Below are 21,131 nucleotides of genomic sequence, written 5' to 3'. Positions count from 1 at the left end.
CTAGTATAATGAATAGTGGCTTTGCAGATGCTGGAAGAGCATTGTTTATAAGATCATTTGTTTTATCTGCCTACATAAAAGCTATGGGCATAATATTACATGGTGGACCAGTGAGTCAACTTCTAGGAGAAATCTGCTTTTGAAGCCTGTTTTTGCACTTGGGGGAAAAAATGCAGAAATAAATTCCATCATTTCTGAAGAAAAGAGATTTAATGCCCCTAATGTGATGACAGTAAATGAAAATTGTGTGTTCTAAATTGTTTCCCTCCTCGTAGTTGATGTTTCAATTTTTGTTGTGAATTCAAAATTCTAGGATGGTAAAGAATTTTTAAATCTCATTTCATCTTTGAGAAAGGGAGAGAGCTGGTTAGCCCAAATCAGCTATTGCTAGTTAATTATTTCTCTTGTACTTGGTCTTCCCCAAACCTGCTGCACTTTGGATTCTGTTCCTACCATCAGCTCAGTTCTTGCTCGGGGTAGGGCCGATTTTCATCCCACCACTTCACATACGACTTTCATTACCCAGTTTCCACATCCTTCTGCCACATCTAGTGGACCTTCTTAAAGGTTTATACCTGGATGTCCTTCCCTGGTTCTTTGCCTCATCCTCCTATTTGGGGTTCCCCTTTTTTGCCTGTTCCTTACTGCCACACAAGTTTTGTCTTCAGACTCCTTTTTCTCTCTACCTTGATACCGACTTCCACATATATTCCTGTCTTGTGTCTCACTTTTGAGTTTTATACTAATTTACCCCACTGCGTGTGTGTACCTAAAACAATCTTAAAACCAACAAGTTCCCAGTTGAGGTCCCTTGTCTTTCCTCAGGCGTATCTGTTCCTCTTCTCTTTTTGTATGCACAGTTAATGGCTCTGTCCGTCTATGCCATGGTCATGGCAACTATTGTGATAGGTGTATTATTTATAATATTGTAATAACAGCATAGAGAATGCCATGAAACCCACGTCTCCATTCTTCTCTTTATCAAACCTTCCCCCAGGACTAGAATGCCTCCATTATATTTACCTGACTGAATTCTCTCTTCTATTCATAATCTACTTCCAGGATTTGGGGTCTTGTCACTTCTGGTCTAGACTCTTAAAATAGAAATTACCTGGCCTTTCTACCCTACTGCTTGTTGCTAGTAATTGCATCCTCATACTGCAACGTCACTCAGTCATCTAACCAGCAAATCCATCTATGGCTTTCTCCTCTTTAAAGTCCTTCTATGTCTTTTCATCACCTTTATTAGAATTGTAAGCATGACTATATGGACACCTTTTGATTTGGCGCCTGCTGATGTCTCCTTCCTCTCCTCTTTGCAATTTACACCCGGTTAATGGCAAAATTGCTCCCATTTCCTGCACTCACACATGCTCTCTCCTATTATGTGACTTTGTACTTTAGTGGAAGCCCTGGCACGACCTCCTCATCTTTCTTCACCTGCTCTCACTCATCATTTAAGTCCCAGCTCAGGCACCATCTCCCAGAGAAAGCCTCTGGAAAATCCCAGTTGGGCTAAATGCCTGTCATCTGTGCTATATGAACAATTAGCATGTATTTTCTTTTCCTGTCATTTTCCTTTACTAGAATGAGACCTCTTTGAGGGCAGAAATCACAATTTTTGTCTTTCCCGTAGCAACGAGTTCAGGATCCGGAAATGATTGATAAATGTGAATTGAACCACGGTGAATAAAAATGATCATCAATAGTGTTGTTGTTCCTTCATATCAAATGCATATCTCAGTGTAACCAAATGAGAGGAAGGTAAATTGAACATGTGTATTTTGGTTTCTATTAACCCTTTTGGAGGATGAAATTTAACTTTTTCCCCCCCAAAATGGTAGGAATAATAAACACTCTCTCGAAACTTTAACTTCAGCCAAACTTTTCTGCATCATGCTAACTATATTTAACATCAGCACCATCTAATTGACCTTCACCCCAAATTTCTACTTCAGAGACTAGTATGGGGGGTATATTATAAACATGTTTTATTTAATAAATTAATATTTTGATATTGGGACTATTATAAATATTTCAAATATTTTAACAACAGTATATAATAGATTTTACATTCTAATCCCCAAATGAAATTACAGTTTTGAATGGAGCAATATGAATCATTAAATCCTTACTTCTAACTAAAATAATTAAGTATTGTTAGTATTTGAACTGATAAATTTTATACGATGGTTTGGAAATACCCTTAGAATGTAGTATTTTAGGCAAGGAACCAAAGGGAACCATTAGAGGGAACCAAAGATGGAGTATTTCTAGTCCAGCTAACTCATGTATGGAGAAGGATATTGAAACCCCAAGAAATTCATTATCTAATAACACATTACTGGTTAGTGCCCAAGCTGGATATAGGACTCATGTTGAGTTTCTCTCACCACTGTACTGCCCGCCTCCTTACTTGCTATTTAGAAATATAGTCCATGTATTTGGATCTTACCTGAGCCTGCACCGACCCCATGCTTCCAACATATACACCTTATATGTGGAGTGGTTAAATAATGGAATCTTTCTTTCTTAATGTTTATTTATTTTTGAGAGAGACAGAGAGCACAAGCAGGGAAGAGGCAGAGAGAGAGAGGGAGACCCAGAATCCGAAGCAGGCTCCAGGCTCTGAGCTGTCAGCACAGAGCCCGACCCAGGGATCAAATTCACTGATGGTAAGATCATGACCTGAGCCCAAGTTGTCGCTTAACCGAATGAGCTACCTAGGTGCCCCTAAATATTGGAATATTTTTGTTGTTTTCACTCTTACTTGGACCAGTGAGGAACGTGAAAGGCTTATCTCTGAAATTAATAGAATTAATGAGTTGTCACAGAACGTTCATCTCTGCTTCACCATTGTATTACAAATTTTTTTTTCCCCAGCTATATGTAACAAAATGGAGTCTAAAAAGTGGCATTTCATTTCCAGGAAACATGAAATAAAACACTCAGAAGAGAAAGAAATTTAAAGTGCAAATATTAGTAACAAAGAAAATAATTTTCTTGATATTTAAAATTTAATCAAGGTATGTAGGTCACTAGCCCATCTTTTGTAAAACAACATACTATTTAGATGTTGAACATTATTTTTAGAGAGTTGAATGTATACAGTATCCATTTCTTGCAATGAGACTCAGGTGATAGTATTTACCTTTAGATCCATTCAATGCACTTATCAGAAACCTACAGTTTTCTGTATCCTAAGAGTCTGATTTCTGAAAATAGCCTTTATCACTTTTTCCAAGGCTGAAATCTGAGAGTAATTCTTCAGAATAAGGAAGTGGGTCAAAGCCAACTGTTCCCCTTGTTTTAAGATGCCAGAAATCACACATGAGTTTGTATTATTCAAGAAAGAAGAAAAATATTTTATTACTTATCTTTGAAAACTACCTGAGCCTAGCTAAATACGTTTAAATGACAAGAGTAACTATCTTTTACCTATGTTTTAAAGTTTATGATTAAATGGTATCTAGGAGAATGTTGGTGTATATTTCTATAAGGCTAGCCTTAACACTGCTGTTTCAACTCAACTGCAGATCGTTGTGGTAGGAACTGTGTTCATTTGGTTTTGAATTCTTACAGTCTTTGCACAGTGCCTGGCACAGAAGTTCAGTAAATGTTCACTGAATTACATTTTGTGTGTGTATACACACACACACACACACACACACATACATACACACACGTATCTGTGTCCATGTACACATGAATCTATATGTATATATGTAGATACATATATACAGAGGTACATCTATACATGCATGCATATAAAAAATACATAAGACTAAAATGTTTTGTAATCTGCAGAGAAAAAATATTCCCTTAATTCAAACCTCACACTATCTCACTGTTTTCAAGTCCTTGTTGCTTACACAGTCTTACTCTCTCGTAGCAACATTCCTTCATCGTAGAGCATTTAAAGGGAAACCTCCCTCCCTTACCAACAGCCCCACCACCCTCCTGGGAAAAGGGTGACACATTTTTCCCACACCTCCTTACACAGGAAGAAGACTTACCTCTTAAATGTTATAACACCTGATATTTAGCTTATAGGTCAGAGAACTGGGCAAAAAGAAAGCCATTTCTGTCAAACCTAAACCTAATGAAATTCTATTATTTAAGGATATTTCATCACCTTCCTACAAAATACTTTTCTGTATATCCCAAATGAGAACACAATAATTTCTTCAGTTAAATATAGTTCTGAAACATAGTAACTTTTGCTTTTTTTTTTCTTTTTTAAATAAGCAAATGGTTATTGACCAGTTTTTTTTTTTTTTCCTTAATTCTGGGATTTGTTTTTCAAGTCAATCTTTGTGGGCTCAGGAGTACATGAAATTCTTTGGGTCCTTTTTTACAGATTGGGCAGAGTTGTTCTGAAGACCTTCAGATTTCTTTCAATGCCTATTTTTGCTGTTCATCTGAAAATAACGGTTTTGACAGCCAGCTTTGTCTCTGCTACCAACCCCATCCTGCATCTCCATGACAATAGTCAGGAAGTCATTCACTTACATTTATGGAGGACCCATTGTGTGAAAGGAATTGCACTAAGAACTTAACAGGAAACGATCTAGATGAGCCTTGCCATTGAAATGTCCTATAATTAAAGTGGTATTAAAGACAAATATATTCATGATATATGTGATACATGTAACTTTACCGACAGAATAATACATATAAATATGCCCCAAACACAACACGTGCATCTAAAGATTTAGTTCATAATGAATGTGGCACAATGGATGTTGTGGTGACTACAGTTAAATTATTTTGCAAGACTTTGTAAGAGAATTCGCTATAAAGAGGGCACTAACCAAATTACAGATAGAATAAACTAAGGAAAGGACTACTTACTATAATACTATGTTTACTCTAATAGTATACATGGAAAAAGACATCTTACCCATTTTTTACAGTATTCAGTCACTCATTTTCACGGTGGAGAGAAAGGACTGTAGAAAGTATCTCAAAGCCCATTTAGTGAATACAAAACAAAAACAAAAACAGAAGAACAATAGCAATCGAGGAAAAGCAAAGATTAAATAAAAGGTTATCTTAGTTTGCACAATAAAGTAAGTTTTTAAAATTCACAATGTAAAATTGCTGGCTTATTTTCCTTTTCTAATACTTTTGAAGCAGAAATGCATTGTGGAGATATAAACGTTTCAATGAATCAGAATGGGAAGAAAGCTATCGTGTCAATCATGTAATTTTTATGAAATTATTCTGAAATTGTCTGAGGCAAAGGAAACGTGATCTAGCTGCTGGGGTGGCAAACAGCCTGCCGCTGTTAGATAGCTCAAGTGCCACATCCTGGATCTTGTTAAATGTAACTCAATCCAGTCTATTTCAGCAGAAGGGTCTTTATTTTCATCCTGGCACTCCAGTCTTAAAGTAGACTAAAGCTTAAGTTTGTTTAAAGCTACAACATGATTATTCCTATAAAATAATTAGTGACATTTGAACCACTTTCTGATAGACTCAATTTAGCGGGAGACTAAGCGGCTTTCCACATTTATTGAATTCACATTTGAAAATGTTGCTTAAAACATTTGAAACACAGTATTTTTGAGGGAGCACCACAGGATGGACTTTTAGATTTCAGCATAGGTTTATAAAACATGATTCTGTCTTTAAAATCTGCTTAACCTATCCCACTGCAGATGACTAAATACATCTAGAAAGGTTTGCCTTGGATTGAAACTTACGCAAAAATAGAAATTGTAATTCTATTCAGATTGTGGTGATTATATTTTTATATTTCGTTATGTTTTAAATTCTGGCAATTATTGTGAAAAACTAGATATGAAAATGTACTTATTTTGTAAATTAAGGTGCCCATAATTTATCTCTGAATCTAAATGATATTTGGTGGGTATCCATTTGTAGATTTGAGAAACCATTCAAAGATAGTTGTGTAATATGAATCATTGTCATGTCTTTGTCAATGTATTTTAACAGTGATAATAAAGGTAAAGGGGAAATGTTCCTGTTGAAATTATTATAGTAGAACATTCCATTAGAGTGGAAAATTAATTTATTTACCAGCCAATCAAGATTCCCTTGTGTTCCAAAAACAGTGTGAAAGAAACTCTTGAACAGTTAAAATACCAAAGACCCACTGTTGACCTATGAGACATAATGACTTAAAATATAAATAGTAGTAGGAGATATTCCCATAATAGTTATACAGGTGTTTCACCTGTTGACCTAAACTTCTCTGCTTCCCAAAGTTAAGTATGACACTTATCTGGGAAAATAATTTGCTCTGAAACATAAGCGTTACTCCCTAATGCTTTAAGTTTGCAACTTAGGTTATTAAAACTCACTTGCATATTGAGGATTATTGCTGGTAATGGGTCCTTTTTTTAATTTAAGGCTCAATTTACTATAAAAGATACAATTATTTCTGTGTTGTGCAAACTGTGAAAGGTGCAGGATCTCAAATAAGCATCTGGCCAAGTGAGGTAGCAGCAACTTGTTAAGAAGTGAAATGCTGTTCGCCTTCAGTCTGCAGCTGCCCACAGTTGCAGGGCTGATTAGGAAAGGCAACCTCATGCCTGTTAGTCTAAGTCAAGGTTTCTTCCTAGCATCTTTTCTGTGCTTCCTATTGTCATTTAGATATCTTTTTCCTCCCATCTAACCTGGGCTCTTGATATGTAAATTTGGTGAATTTAAAATCTAACCTATGATTCTTAAAGGACAACTTTTCAACCCATAAAATTAATAGCAGCCTAGATCCTCCTTTCTTCTTTATCATCTGATATTTGTAGTGTCTGCTGCAGAGATTCTCAAGGGGTTGTCTTTTCTTTCTTCAAGATGGCATTTTAGAATCCCTGGTGTTTTTCTCAACAATATTGACCTGGTGCTCTGGCTGCTCCCCATTTTCAATTCTGACGCCCAGACGTTTGGCCAAACTCTTGTGAGTGCAGAGTCTGACTCCGTGGGATGCCGATGCAGAAACTTGGCCTAGGAACCCTGGCTTCCTGGATGTTCTTATCTGGGGCAAAGCCAGATGTGATATCTGATTCGATCCTAACAGGCATTGGGAAGGGGGGGATGATCAACTTCACTTCCAGACAAAGAAACTAAAATTTAAATTTTATTGCTACCAACTGTGGTCTTGGGCTTTAAACCCACCTATCGTGTCTTGTGTAATACACACATTTTCACAACTGTAGTGACTTTCTGAGAGTTTTATAATCACCATTCTTAATTAAAAAAAAAAATGAGTACTTACTGCCTGCCATTTGGAAACACTATACATTTGGAAACCCTATTAGAATGCTCATTTCAATTAGCAACATGCTGTAATGGCTTGCAGGCTAAGGGAATCTGAAGAGAGGTCTTTAATCTGAAAAGAAACACATACTTGTATAAAAACAATAGTAATAATAACAACAAAACAATGATATTTTCTATGCTTTGAAGGAAAAGCCAAAGATATTCTATTTCATGAACTATAATATTACATTAGCAGCATTTTATTTTTATTTTTTTCTTTCAAATGTTTATTTAAATTTCAGTTAGTTAACATATAATGCAATATTAGTTACATAGCAGCATTTTAAATGAGCAAATTAGAACTCTCTGTAATGCTACTGTCTACACTCTGATACATTCTTAATATCAGAGCATGGAAAACTAGTGCAAATAAGTTATTTCTACCAAACTATTTATTAAAGTTGTGAGATTTCTGGGCCACAATATTTTAACTATCTAGAATATATTTCCCCTGACATTTTAATTAATGAATTAATCCATTAATAAATAGGTTACACTTTGTGCCAAATGTTATGCTGAGCACTGAAAATATAAGTTTAAAGTTTCTGTTCTTTTTGAGATGAGAGTGTACTGAAGAAACTTATTAGAATATAAGACAGGAAAAGCTATAATAGATATACGTACACACCATACATTCGTAGGAGAGAGAGCTCCCAGAATACTCATAAAACATTGTGAAAAATCATGCAAGGCCTTTCCTTTGTTTCTTCTTTTTAAGCAATCTTATATCCTGAGTCCCAAATGCAAAATCCTGATATAGGCAGATTAACTTTAGGGGAATACAATAGCCTATAATCATAAGTAATCCAACAAAATATGTAGACAGTCTGTCATCAGCCAGAGTCTTCCACAATAACAAGGAAGATAGTGTACAAGGACTAAAACCAGATACAGGATTTGACAAAAAGAAAATAGCAGAACTACATTTTAAATAATAAATAAATAAATAAATAAATAAATAAAAACACTCTACGCCAAAAAGGTACAGAAAGCTTTGCAGACAGTTTTTAAGCTTGGTGGTAGAAAGTTACCAAAAAAAAAAAAAAAAAGAAAAATTGTCGTCAGTTCCTTGGAACATATATCACTAGTCTCAAAAAGCTTGTAATTTGTTTTTAAGTCACAAGGATGGACGCCTGTGTGTTTCTCAAAATTTTGTTGAATGGATGGATAGATACAAAATAAAAGAGTGCAAGAAATACGGTAAGTAAAATGTTTTCAAAGGTGACTGGAGTTGAGTGTAGAGGAGGAGTGTATTTCAGATCGCATTTCCGGGGCGGAGTTAGTTGGCCAGGTTACACAGCGGCAGTCACGCATCAACTCAGGCTGACCGCCTGAGAAATAGAGACGTTTACACTGCTTCACACAAATTCAGTTTTCTTATGTCTCGAAGCATTTTTATTTTGGCTTACCAGAATTGAAATAGGTTTCACAACATAATTAAATCTGTAGTAATTATTTAATATGTCAAAATGAGATCACCAGACTGATTCTATCAAAAAAAAAAAAAAATCAAATGCCATCTCTACAACGTGACATAATGAGAAATACACTCACTTGATTATTAACTTCGAAAAGTCAGTGTTTTTTCTTCTGTATAATCAGCACATTATTACAGTGAGTTGCTAAAGCTTTAGTTGAGATAATAGTTAAAAACTGTTTGAGAACACAATTTTATACAGTGGACATTATTTTTATGCTTCAAAAGGAGTTGTATAAAATTGACTCTGTTAGATGTTTGGGGGTCTTTAAAGTGCTTCAAAGAAAGCACTTTTGAAAAACAAGTAAGGGAATAATCACATTGTCATTTAAGTCCTCCAGTCAAACCATTTTCAACTTGGATCTGTAATTTAAGAAGAGTCAAGGCTGGGCATACTGGATGCTGCTTCTCTTCTCATTGATACAGCAGGCATGAGAAAATGAATTTATGTTGATTGGTTTATGTGAGATATATCGTATGGATGTGCCCTGAGGAAAAATGGGGGAAGATTTGAATTTTCTTCATAAATCATTTATTAATGATAATAATAATAATAATAATAATAAATCGTTAGCTAATAAACAAGACATTTCCTAATCTCTTCCATAAGGTGACAGCTGCTCCTATAGCCAACACAGTGAAATGAAACCTGGCATATCATCCTAACCCCACCCCCATGCCACAAAAGAGAAAATGGGGGTGCATAGACTGGACAAATGGCATTTAACTCTGGAGATAATGCAGAATAGGGAAGAAAATCATCGAAGTCTTCTTTTCTTAACTTTTGCAATTTAGACAAATCTGTGCCCTTGAAAAACCAGCATGTGCTGTAGATTTTGAGTCACCATCCGCCAAACAGTTGGGTTTGCCATTATAATAAACCCTTTTAAAGAACTTTAATTCCAGGTTACAACATTTCTGTTCTCTATTGTTATCAGTTACAAACTCTTTAAAAACATTTTTTTTGAAGGAAAAGTCCTGTTCCTAGAATAGAGAGATTTTAGGAAACTTAACATCTGAGGTGAAACAGTCTTTTCAGTGGGTAACAAAGGGAGACCATATGCATCAGCTTTGTCTGAGTCAGATGTAAAGTAATCTTTGAAACGCTATGGCCTAGTTTCTTCATCTTGTTTATTGAATATAGATCTGCTTATTTATTTATTTGGCGGGAAGGTGTGTGATATGCCTTTACTGAAAGCAAATAACTAATAACTTCATGTTCTGAAACACTCAACAGCCAACCTGCTCATTTCATTTGTATTCCATGGATGCCTCATTTTTTCCTCCTCACTGCCTAGCCTGTACTGATCAGTATTAACAATGGGATTTTTGTCTCACTTGAAAACTTTCTTGTTTCATTTGAGTTGAGGTGGAGACACTCTCACTTTAAAAAAAAAAAAGGAAAGAAAGAAAAAAAGCAGGTATTTTGATATTGTCATTGTTTTGTTATTTCAATACGTTAATATTCAGGGACATGCATTTGCCTCTCAGATAACCTGATAAAGAAGCTGTAAGTGATGACAAGCTTCTCAAATAGATGGAAAAGGAAAACTCCCCTGTTTAAAATATTTTAAAATGTTGACAAACATGATGGATTTAAGAAATCAAAAGGAAAGGGACTGGAAAAATGATAATTCCTGTTCCTAATAACTGGAGTTTAGCCACTTTTGGCAACTCTGATGATAACCATAAATGAAATTTTATGCATCCCTTTTTTTGACACTCTTTCCCATCCCCCACTCAAACTTGATAACCCAATAAAACTCACCTGCCAGCCGCACAAAATCAGATTCTCCAAGAAAAGGAAGCCACCACCTCACCTTACCATTAAAGAATTTCCTCTGTAATTTCTGATACCCTTCATTGCCTGAACTTTTCCTGAAATCTGCAGCTACAAATAACGTGACTGGCCGGTTTCTGGTCTCCTGCATTGATCTAACATTTATCGCTTCAATTCATTTGAAAAACAAGGAGTTTTTTGTTTTGAGTCCCTATTTACCTCAAAGTATCATGACCATTGATGTCACAAGAGAAAACACAAAACTGATTTTTTTCCCCTCAAATTGTTACAAAATCATTCCAGAAGAGGGATGAGCTTATTTTCCCAAAATCTCCATTCATGGCGGGTGGGAGGGGGAAAGGGGGCTAGAAAGCAAGGGAAGAGTTAATGCTTCCCTAGAGAGTGGATTCCCTTTGCCTTTTACCAATTCCTCCACTCAACTCCTCCTTTCACATTTTGCTTATACTAAAAGCATTCACAAGGGTCAGATTATGAAAAGTTTAACTTAATTTCTTAAATATTGCTTTCAACCTGCCACCCCCAGCTCCCAGTGACTACTGCAGTAGTTCTAAAGAACTATCATTTTTGGCTAGAACAAATAATGCATCAGCTATCTAGTTTGCCCAATTAATAAGATGTCTTCTGATCTTCTAAAGAATGTTTTCACCCACACAATTCTTTTTTAGAAAAAGAAAAGGTTTCAAATTCCCTGTACCAGAAAAACCCTCATTAAAAATGAATTTCCAACATGAGATGTCAGAGCAAGGACAAATGTTCGACTCTGACATTTGCTATAATTCTGTTGATCACAGGCCTTTCTCATATAGCGAAGAAGCATCCCTTGAAGAAAAAAAAATGAGAAATAGCAGATGTTAGATGGAAACTAATATCATTTTTTTACATGACTCAGTTGAATAACACCTTGATAAGAGTACTGAAAATTTGTTTTTAGTATTGGTCTCCTTCTTGGTGTTGTTTCTTTGGGGAACTGGTTAACCAACTCATTCTAAAATTCTTAACTCAGTTATTTCTCTTAAAGAGGTCTTCTATTTTGTCATTAGTGCCAACTTGGGGGCAGTACTCTATCACACCACAATAAAACAGGGGTAGAGTGGGATTACAGGGAGAGGCAAATGTGTTTACTAGAGTGTACCATAACTTCAAGTACATTTAATCCACTAAATTTTTAAATACATCAGAATTATATTTCTCCTTCTCTTCTTTTATGCACAAATACAGGAAGAGTTTTCACCTACCGCTCACAAAAAGACCCAGGGTATCTATAACCTGGGGAAGTACTGGAGTGCCATCTCACAAATAAGGACAATCATTTCTACCCTTGAATTACAATGTTTGTTGTTATTCCAATTTATTTCATCATAAATAAAATACGGAGAGTGGGCATTTAAAAAATACCGCATTGGTTTTATCTAATACGTGAAAAGATCAAAAATATTTTTTTCAATGGAGAAATGCTTTCGTATGGATCTTCTATGACTATACAGGTCTTTTGTGAAAAACAAAACTTAACCAACCTGTTGTAAAGTTGGAAGTATTGTTTCTCTAGAAAATCAAGCACACCACCCATGAACCTATCGCTCTTCCTGGAAAGTCTTTGTGATCCATCTCAATATGGAGTGGGGTTAAAAAACTACTGATTGATTTGACAGAAATCTATACAAGAGCATGATCATCATATTAAGCCCCTGCTCAAATCTGACTCTGTAGTAGGAATTCATCACATCTGAACACTTGAAATTTAAAAAGGTAGTAGAGATTCAGTTGCAAGTGAAGTGAATTATGGTGCATGATATAGATTGCAGGTTAGAAAAACATCATAAAGACAACTTTGAGGAAAAAGCAAAATAAGGTTTTTCACTTAAGCCTTAAATAAAATTTGATGTTAAAAGATCAGTGTAATATTTCTGACTTTTAAAGAGTAGTAAGTGATGAACTAACATCAATGGCCAAGGAGACAAATGCAGCAGGCTTAATCATGCAGGGCTTAGGCCACTGAATGTAAGAGTAGGGAGTCATGTTCTTTGGGGGGTGAGGGGTGAATCAAAATCTATGTTTCACACATACGGTCAGATTTTGAAAATTTCTGAAAAACACCCACCTAGGTCGACCCTTTACCTTCTTTCTACGTCATCTGAGAAATACGTTTAACTTTGGTTATCCTTCACGTGTTTGGGAGTAAAAGAAAAAAGTTGAAAACAACTTTCACCCTGACTTAAGTCAAAGACTTTGAAAGAGGTAGAAATAGAAAACTCCAAATGCTTTTGTATTTTTCAGGCATGTAGTTTCTTTTTCTTTTCTTGTTTACAAAATTACGGTTAAAATATCTATGCATGGCTACACTTTTCTATTCTTTTATAATCAGTCTAGCACAGTTATGCTTACCCACAGAACTTACTGTGTTCACACATTTTAAATTTAAAAAATCTAGAGATAAGCAAATGTAAATGTGAATTTATTAAGCTTTCAAACATTTGAAGACACACAAAGATCATACAAAATTTAGAGGGTAAGAAAGTGTTTTTTAAAATTATGTGTGTGTATCTAAACATGGGTATCTGTGCTACCAAATTCCAGACTTCAACATTAATTTAAATTACTTGTTTTACAAAATTAAATAACTCTGTCCTGATTTTGTGGTTCAAAATCCAGATTGAATGTCTTTCTTCCCCATGGAGTCAATTCTGATCCTCTTTTATCTGAATTTTACCTACAACCTTTCATTTTTCCTGGAACACATCAAAATGTTTCAGAATTAGACATTACGAAAGTGAAATGGATACATTTCTAAATTTGCTTATCCTGTTTAGTTTTGACAAATATAAACTTGTTCCCCTACTCTAGGTAACAAGAGCTAGAGGAAAAATAAATATTTAAAGACATTTAAAATATATTAATGAAAATGGCACAACTATTTAAAGTATTTAAACTAATTATATGTGATATTTCAAAAGGATAATTCATTGGTCCAATCTTCTAAATAATCCCAAAGTAACATGAATTCCTCTGTAGAATAAATGTCTATAGAGAGTAATCCATGGAAGACAGACAAGCCTCTTGTCGTTTGTAGCCTTAATCCATTGCCTAGGGCGTGAAAAGTGCTCAGAATAACAAGTGCGGGAATCAGTAAAATCAACATTATTTTTAGATTTTATTTTCTTAACAATACTGACTGATCAATAGGCTTGAGGAAACTGACAAATACAATAAGGTCTGTTTGATGAATCAATCTAGTGAAGTAGAGAGAATCCATCCACCCCTTCCCCCATTCTCCCTCCTTTAAATCCTCTTCATCCTCTTCCTGCTCCTCCACCCAGCCACCCACCCACCCCTACTCCGCCCACCCCGAACACACACATAGTTGTTGAGGCAGAGAGACAGACAGAAGGAAAGAGGGAAAGAGAGAGATGCTTTTCCCCTATTGGCCTGTAGACATTAAGTCATGAAAGCTGTAGTGGCAATGCTTGGATCGTTTTTCGCAAGAATACTAAGCCACTTTAAGTGTTTATGTTTGTAATTGTGAGACTCACCCTCTTCTTTCAGTGGAAAAATTTCCATACTTGAAGTAGGTTCTCTATTCTGTATTTCAATTGTGAGTGTTGTATGGGGGGGGGGGGGGGAACACGGGTAGAGCAGAGAGAGTTGAGTAGAGAAGGGAAAGTTCGGTCCTACTAACTTTTATATACGCCAACCCCCAATATCCTATAAGGATATCAGCTTTGGGGAAAATTGAAAGAAAAATAGAAGAGGAAATTGAAACACCTCAGACAAAATGTCTAGTTAGGAAAGAACTGGTTGTGTCTGTGTGACTGCCTAAACATATGCATTCGTGTGCACAGAATGTTTAGTAACCCTTCACCAGCTCATGAAGACACAGAGATATCCTCTTTATGTTGGTCCTTGACACTCAGCAGGGACTTTTGTGAACTTTGTCATCTTCCTCTGCCCTTTAAACCAAAACTAGGGAAGTGGTTTTAATTAATGAGATGTGTGATGCATTAACAATGTTAGCCAGAGCATTCCAGAAGCTGGAAAACCATAGATGTTTTTAAATTCTGAGTATCCTTTTGAGTTGTAATTTATAATTCTCAGTGGACCTATATTTGTCTTGAACTGATTGTTGAAATGGGCTTTACTAGGAATTTCTTCAGTGAAATTGCTGCGGGTCGGGGGAAGGGGGTAGTTGAGCCAAGGGGGTTTGTTGGGAAGAGGGAATGATCTCTAACAAGGCTTTAAAACCTTCAGTGGTTAAAGTTATAATGGTGAAAAGATATACATATATGTACATATGCATGTGTGTGTATATATATGTATATATATATACACACACGCATACATACACATATAATGCACAAGTTCAAAGGAATTATATAATGAGTTATAAATTATGTAGGTAGCAGAATTCAGATTTTTTTAATCAAAATTGCACCTAAAAATGGCTATAAAACAACGCGTGCCTTGGGAAGTAAATTTATAGCTACATGCCTTTCACAGGCACGCTGGAGGGTTCTGCTCCCAGCTCTAATCTCTAGGAGATGTTTTTTGCATGTGTTGTGTGACAGGAGGGAAGGGGAGTGGGTTGAGCTCGCCTGTTCTCCCATTGTCAGCCAGTCTAGTGAGTGTTGGGAAAACCTGTCTGTGGGATCTTGTGTCATCTCTCCCTACATGTGTACAGGAAAAGTCCGCGCTGCTCAAGGCTCCTCTTTCTCTCTCTCTCTCTCTTTCTCTCTCTCTCTCTCTTTCTCTGTTTCCCTTTCATTCTGCTTCCCGGGAGCCGAATGAAGCAGAGAGCAGGATTAGAGTCCGCCACTGGCTATCAGAAGAGCCTAGATAAAAGGAACTGCTTCTTAAGCACCACTGCAGCAGCCCTTGTTCATTTTTTTTTTTTCTTTCTACACAACAGTTGTGCCTCATTATCCGGTGCCTGGCTCGATTTTTTTTTTTTTTTTTTTTTGGAGGGTTTGAAGTTTCTGTGCTCCAGTGACTGTTACAGAAGAAGAGGTGTTAGTGTTGCCGTGAGGTCTTGATTGTCTGCATTTATGAATGAAACTGACCTAAATCACCTGTTACCTCCAGTTTCCAGATTGTTTGAACTTCTCTGGCCGCACAATACAGGAGGGAAGGCAGAGCAGCACAGGCACCTCCAGCGTCTGCAGCATGGGCTGGTTCGCTAGGATTGTCTGTCTTTTCTGGGGAGTATTACTCACAGCCACAGCAAACTATCAAAATGGGAAGAACAATGTGCCAAGACTGAAATTATCCTACAAAGGTAAATCTTTATTTTTCTTCTTTTTCGGCTAGCTCTGTAATGTCCCTGCCCCCCCCCCCCCACCCCACCACCCCTGCCTTTTCATTCCTTGAACTCCCTCCCAAGCCAAACCATGAAACCTTTAGTTTAACCTGGGAAACCTATGTGATCCTGTGTGTCTTTCTGAGATGATTTAAACACTTTTTTATAAAAGCATGTCTCCTGTTTGATATATGACAATTTAAATGCAAACAAAGAACATTTAATCACATTTGCAGAGAAGAGCTGAATGCCTGGGTAAATGCTGATCTGTGTGTGTGATCATATGTGCTGTTAATTTTTCTGACTCTACTTCTATTAAAATATCTTTAAAAAGCGCCGTGGCAAAAAGAGTCTCTTTGTAGAATGCCTCACCTATAGCAATTGTTGTGATAAATTGTGTTTTCTTAGTTTGAGGCACTAAATGGTTAATCGTCATCATGAATATTCAGTTTGTTCCAATCTGACAATCAGATGCTTAACATAAGCAGTAGATCATGGTTTGCCAAGAGAATATAAACTGGAGGGAACAGACTAGTTTTTCCACAGTGTGTTATGATTGTACCAAAGACTGTGTATTTGGCTAATTGGTGTAAAGCTAAAGCCTTTGAAATATAACGTTATTTAATTCCATATGTACTTCAGTGAGAACTGAAGGAACATTACTTTCTGGTTGTACAGCTAGTTGTGTGAACTTACTTTTAAAAAGAGTTTAAATTTAAGAAAGAAAAAAAGCTTCAGTACATGATTGCTAGTACTTTATTTGGTTACAGCTTAATGCATATGCCTGGTTTTTAATGAGGATTTTAAGGAAATATTTGTTCTCTATTTGTTTAGATAGATTTTGTAGATAGTTGTATAAAATAATGCTAACATGGTTGAAAAGAGTATTTTTGAAAAACTTTTAATGAAAAAGAATGTTTCTATAACTGAGGTATTAGTAAAATGGAGTTGGTGATTAAAATGTTTTAACTCAAGTACTTTTACTCCCTAAGGTGTTGCTTTCTTATGATTCTCAGATTTCGGGAATTGGGGGTGGGGCAGTAGGAAGCTTCAATTATACTCTGTTTTTAGCCTATAATGTGAAAGAAAATCATTGAATCTATCTGTAGAGATGTCTGTCTGCTGCACATTGTTCTTATGCCAGAAACATATTCTTTAATTTTCACATGATGGGGAACATCTCTTTCTGAATGCTCTAGTGTGAATGAGGATCACAAATAGGAAAGAGAGATGTAATTTTCACACTTTGGATTAGAAAATTCAACACCTATTAAATGTGTTTATTTGGAATTAATACTTGCTAGGTAAAATACATTGGATTGAAAGATACATTTATTTTTGGCATAACAATTTCTTAGTTACTAAAATGTGAATGGATTTAAAACATTAGCAAACAGAATTGCAATTGTACTCATCGTGCAAGATTTTAAAACATTATCCTTTAGCCATTAAAGATTTAATTAAATCTCTATTACATCTCTAGCAACTGTCTTTAAATTGTTTTTATAGAATATGGTATTATGGCATGTGTATTTTCCTCAGGTTTTGCTTTCTGTTTTCATTCTTTGGGAGGATGACATCAAATAATTCTTAGATTGGTGGCTGATTTTATCCAAGTTTATATGCCTATGAGTCAGTTTCGCATGCAACTTTACTTCTTGAAGATGTGAATGGCTGTATGCTATAATTGTAGAGTAACAAATGAAACATGAAACACACGTTAAAAATCTACTATATTTGGAGATACTGGTCTAAATGCTAAATAAGTTGTAAAATAAATAAAGATTGGGAATTATATATATTTTGCAAGAATTTTATTTCCATGGTGATTGATTACTCTCCATTATAGAACAGGTACCCGTTCTTTCTATATACAAACAGATAGCATTTAATTAGAATAGTCCTTTGATATGTGTGCAGGCTTTAAACTTGTCTGATGAAGTAAGTTGTATATATTGACAGTATGAATCTATTTGACACTGTCTTTATAAACTCTTTTTATCATGGCATCCATTAGAATCATTCTGCTTTTCTTTTCATCAAAAACTGCTCTACACCTACATAACAATTCTATTGCTATACCTAGGGCTTGGCAATTTGGTAATATAAACTGTGAAACGAACAACAACAAGAAGAATAAAAGGAATGGCCCAAGCAATTTTTCTTCTGTCATTTTATTGGTCTGTCATTACCTTTTTGTCCCTACATGTACACTTGTTTTGCCAAAGCAAATGCCTAGTAGCCAATTGTCAGTACTTTGTTTCTAAACTATAATAGAGATTTTTTTTTAGCTCCTTCTTTTTCCTCCTTAATTAGATGTCAAACACGGTTAAAACATCCACTGCTTTGCCCTTAAAAATATTCCAGCATGATTCATGAAGAGTTAAATCCCTGCCAACCCTAATTTCCCATGGTCACTTGTTTTCAAAGATCCACCATTAACTCTCTCATTGCTCAGGTTGCCAAGACAAAGTTTCAGGCAATCACTGTGCTCACTTCCTACTTGTCATCTTGCCTAGTAGGAAATGAAAGAGATTTGATGTGTTAAATGAGAAAGAAAAAGAAAAGCAAGAAGGCAGCCTTGGTAGTGGATGCACATATATATATCTAATAAGGTGCCTCTTTACTTTCTAGGAAAAAGGGATTGAATGGATGTGTTCAGGACCATCTGGAGAAGTGATAATATTAGAAAAATGGGGTATGCTGGCTTTTCCTCTGAACCAATCTGATTTAGAATCCTTGTGGGGGAAGCAAATGTGAGAACTCTGTAAATCTCAGCAGTCACATACAAATTATCCTCAAGAAACATTCACTCAGAGATACTTTTGCTTTCCTGAAATGTATGTAATATAGCTAAATGTTGAAATGCTTCTTTTTCAAATTGATGTGGAACTGTTTATTTCTCCTACAAAACTAGTCAAATTTCACTTTTCTCATGAAATACCAGACTATCATATAATCTTCCTTTTGGAATGTGTGGTACAATGAAGACTTCAGAAAAACCTATGGAAATCACAAGGAAATAAGTTAGGTTTGGGGTTTTAAACAAATGACAAATGTTCCATCACTCAATGTAATGAGCATTTCCAGGACATTGTGTGCTCCAGTTTTAGTAAAAATGAAAGGCACATGCAAGTCTGAATGTGATGGTTATCATGTGAATCCAAAGGTTAAATCAATGCCTTTAACTTTACTTTCATAGGGAGGACTTAGTAAATAGCACTTAAATAAATGTTTGAAAGACTTTCTTTTCATACTTTGTAAAGATTTTTGCCCCCAGAGTAGTTTAATTATTGCAACAATGAGATTATCAGGTAAATCAAAATCCTCACACACATCTTTCTGATATTGGAAGTAATATTTAATTAAAACTTTATGAAATACAATTTGCAAAAGACTTTTTATTTGCCATTGCTCAATGCACTATGATCGCTTCAGATTTAGTTAATATGAATGATGATTTACTAATTAAACTTGTTGACTTTTCAGAGATTTTTCTTCACTTTTACCAGAGTACACAGATACACATCTATATATAATATGTATGTGTATACATATAAATATATGTATATCTATGAATGACAAAACTTTATGTTAATATCTTATAGCTGAGAAAAGTGATCTTGGCAACCTATAATAAAATTGTTACTGCTATACAATGACATTCATATTTTATATTACGTATTTATTTATTTATTTTAGAATGGGCATGAAAAGTCCCCATGGATATGTCAAGTACTCACATGTTTGTATAGGATGTAATATGTCTTATACTGATAATTTCCTCGCAACTAAAAGATAAGTATCTATGAAAGGTAGAGAAGTATATATACATATATATATATTATATATATATGTATATATATAGTATATTTATGTATTATATAATATTATATATTTATATATTATATGTTTAAGATATATATTCTTACACTCCCCCCCCCCCACACACACACACGGTGCAAAGAAGTTATAAATTCTTTGCAGTATCTTTTCTCCTATAGTCACTGCATATTTAACATCAGGTCTCTGACTTGCTGATTCTTATTTAACATGGCCTTTTCTGCTCAAATTTCTATTCACTTTAAAAAGCATATTTTGATTCAGGAACCTTCAATTTCAGCCTGCTGAAAACTAGAAATTTTTATTCACCTACTTGAAAAAATGTATTCTGGCAAAATAATGAAAAATAAAATAAAACAAGATGCTCAGTCACACATCTTGTGATCCAGTGCTGGTCAGATCACATGAGGGCTAGTGAAAGTCTCCAGTTCAGGGGTTCTCTGTTTAAAGCTGCCAACCAGATTGGCCTTGGAAGTAATAAGTTATGCAGTGTAGAGCTCAGCTAGTAGAAAAAATAACTGAGACCCCAAAACCATGCCATGTAAAATTCTAGCCCACCAAATTTTGATAATAATATTCAATCATTATTAGCTCAAATAAAGCTGAATACTGAAGAGATAATGTTTCCAATTCTAACTTTTTTATGTTGTTATTTCTCTTCATATAAATTATTTACAAGACTCCACTGCAGACAGTGATGTATATTGCCAGGATATTTAGGCAACCAAATATATAAATCTGTCATAACGAATTTCCTTGTTTTCTTACTTTTCATTCATCTATAAATCAAACAACTTAATTAACAAATATGCTGGAATTTTTGGCCAGTTATATTTAAATTTTATATTCAAACATCCATGCAAATGAAAGATCTTTCAAGAATAAATTGAATTAAAATTAATTAATATGATCTCATATGTTCCTAGTAAGGAAATAAAACTGTTGCTTGCAGAGCATAATCTACTTATGTTTAGTGTGAATATCTAATTGTAGTTGAGACATGTACTTTAAATAACTTACAGTGTTATCAACAGTAAGAAATTGTGTGGTTTAACTTCTTATCCCAATTTTTCTCATTTAAACTTCAGTGGCACACCTACATGTCACTAGTCAAAGGTCAAAATATCATACCTTCACATGCTTGGAGAATTTTAAATCTAAAGTCAGGACTATGCTAAATAGAATTTATATTTCCATTGTCCTAAAACCGTCCAGAGAAACCAGTACTCAAATACATTTTTAATCAATCATTATGTAACAGCATTCATTTACAAAGTCATGATATTATATCATGGAGAGTTACATATTAATTGATTAAGACATTGCACTTATCAAACCTTTATGAAAAAAATCTATGATAAAATGACGTATCAGTACAAAATTGTAGGTAAAATCTCTAGAACTCGTGACAGTATCTAAGTTTAGTGCATGCAGTGATA

General features: G+C 35.0%; 1 protein-coding gene across 4 annotated transcripts in view; it reads left to right on the top strand.

The window, feature by feature from the left end:
- The window catches only part of SEMA3A (semaphorin 3A), a 463,579-nt gene that overhangs the window by 243,568 nt on the left and 198,880 nt on the right, over positions 1–21,131 (top strand). For 3 of the 4 annotated variants that reach the window (XM_019451313.2, XM_019451314.2, XM_019451315.2), the window contains one exon: positions 15,636–15,828. In XM_019451313.2, coding sequence (XP_019306858.2) covers positions 15,717–15,828 — 112 coding nt within the window. In that variant the 5' untranslated portion in view covers positions 15,636–15,716. Of the gene's footprint in view, positions 1–15,181; positions 15,829–21,131 lie in introns of those variants that run through there. The other variant, XM_019451312.2, reaches the window with a different exon arrangement.

The sequence above is a fragment of the Panthera pardus genome, unplaced genomic scaffold, assembly GCF_024362965.1.
Source record: "Panthera pardus isolate Hobbes unplaced genomic scaffold, ASM2436296v1 HiC_scaffold_8, whole genome shotgun sequence".
Classification (NCBI taxonomy): Eukaryota; Metazoa; Chordata; class Mammalia; order Carnivora; family Felidae; genus Panthera; species Panthera pardus.
This window is presented reverse-complemented; position numbering and strand designations above follow the sequence as displayed.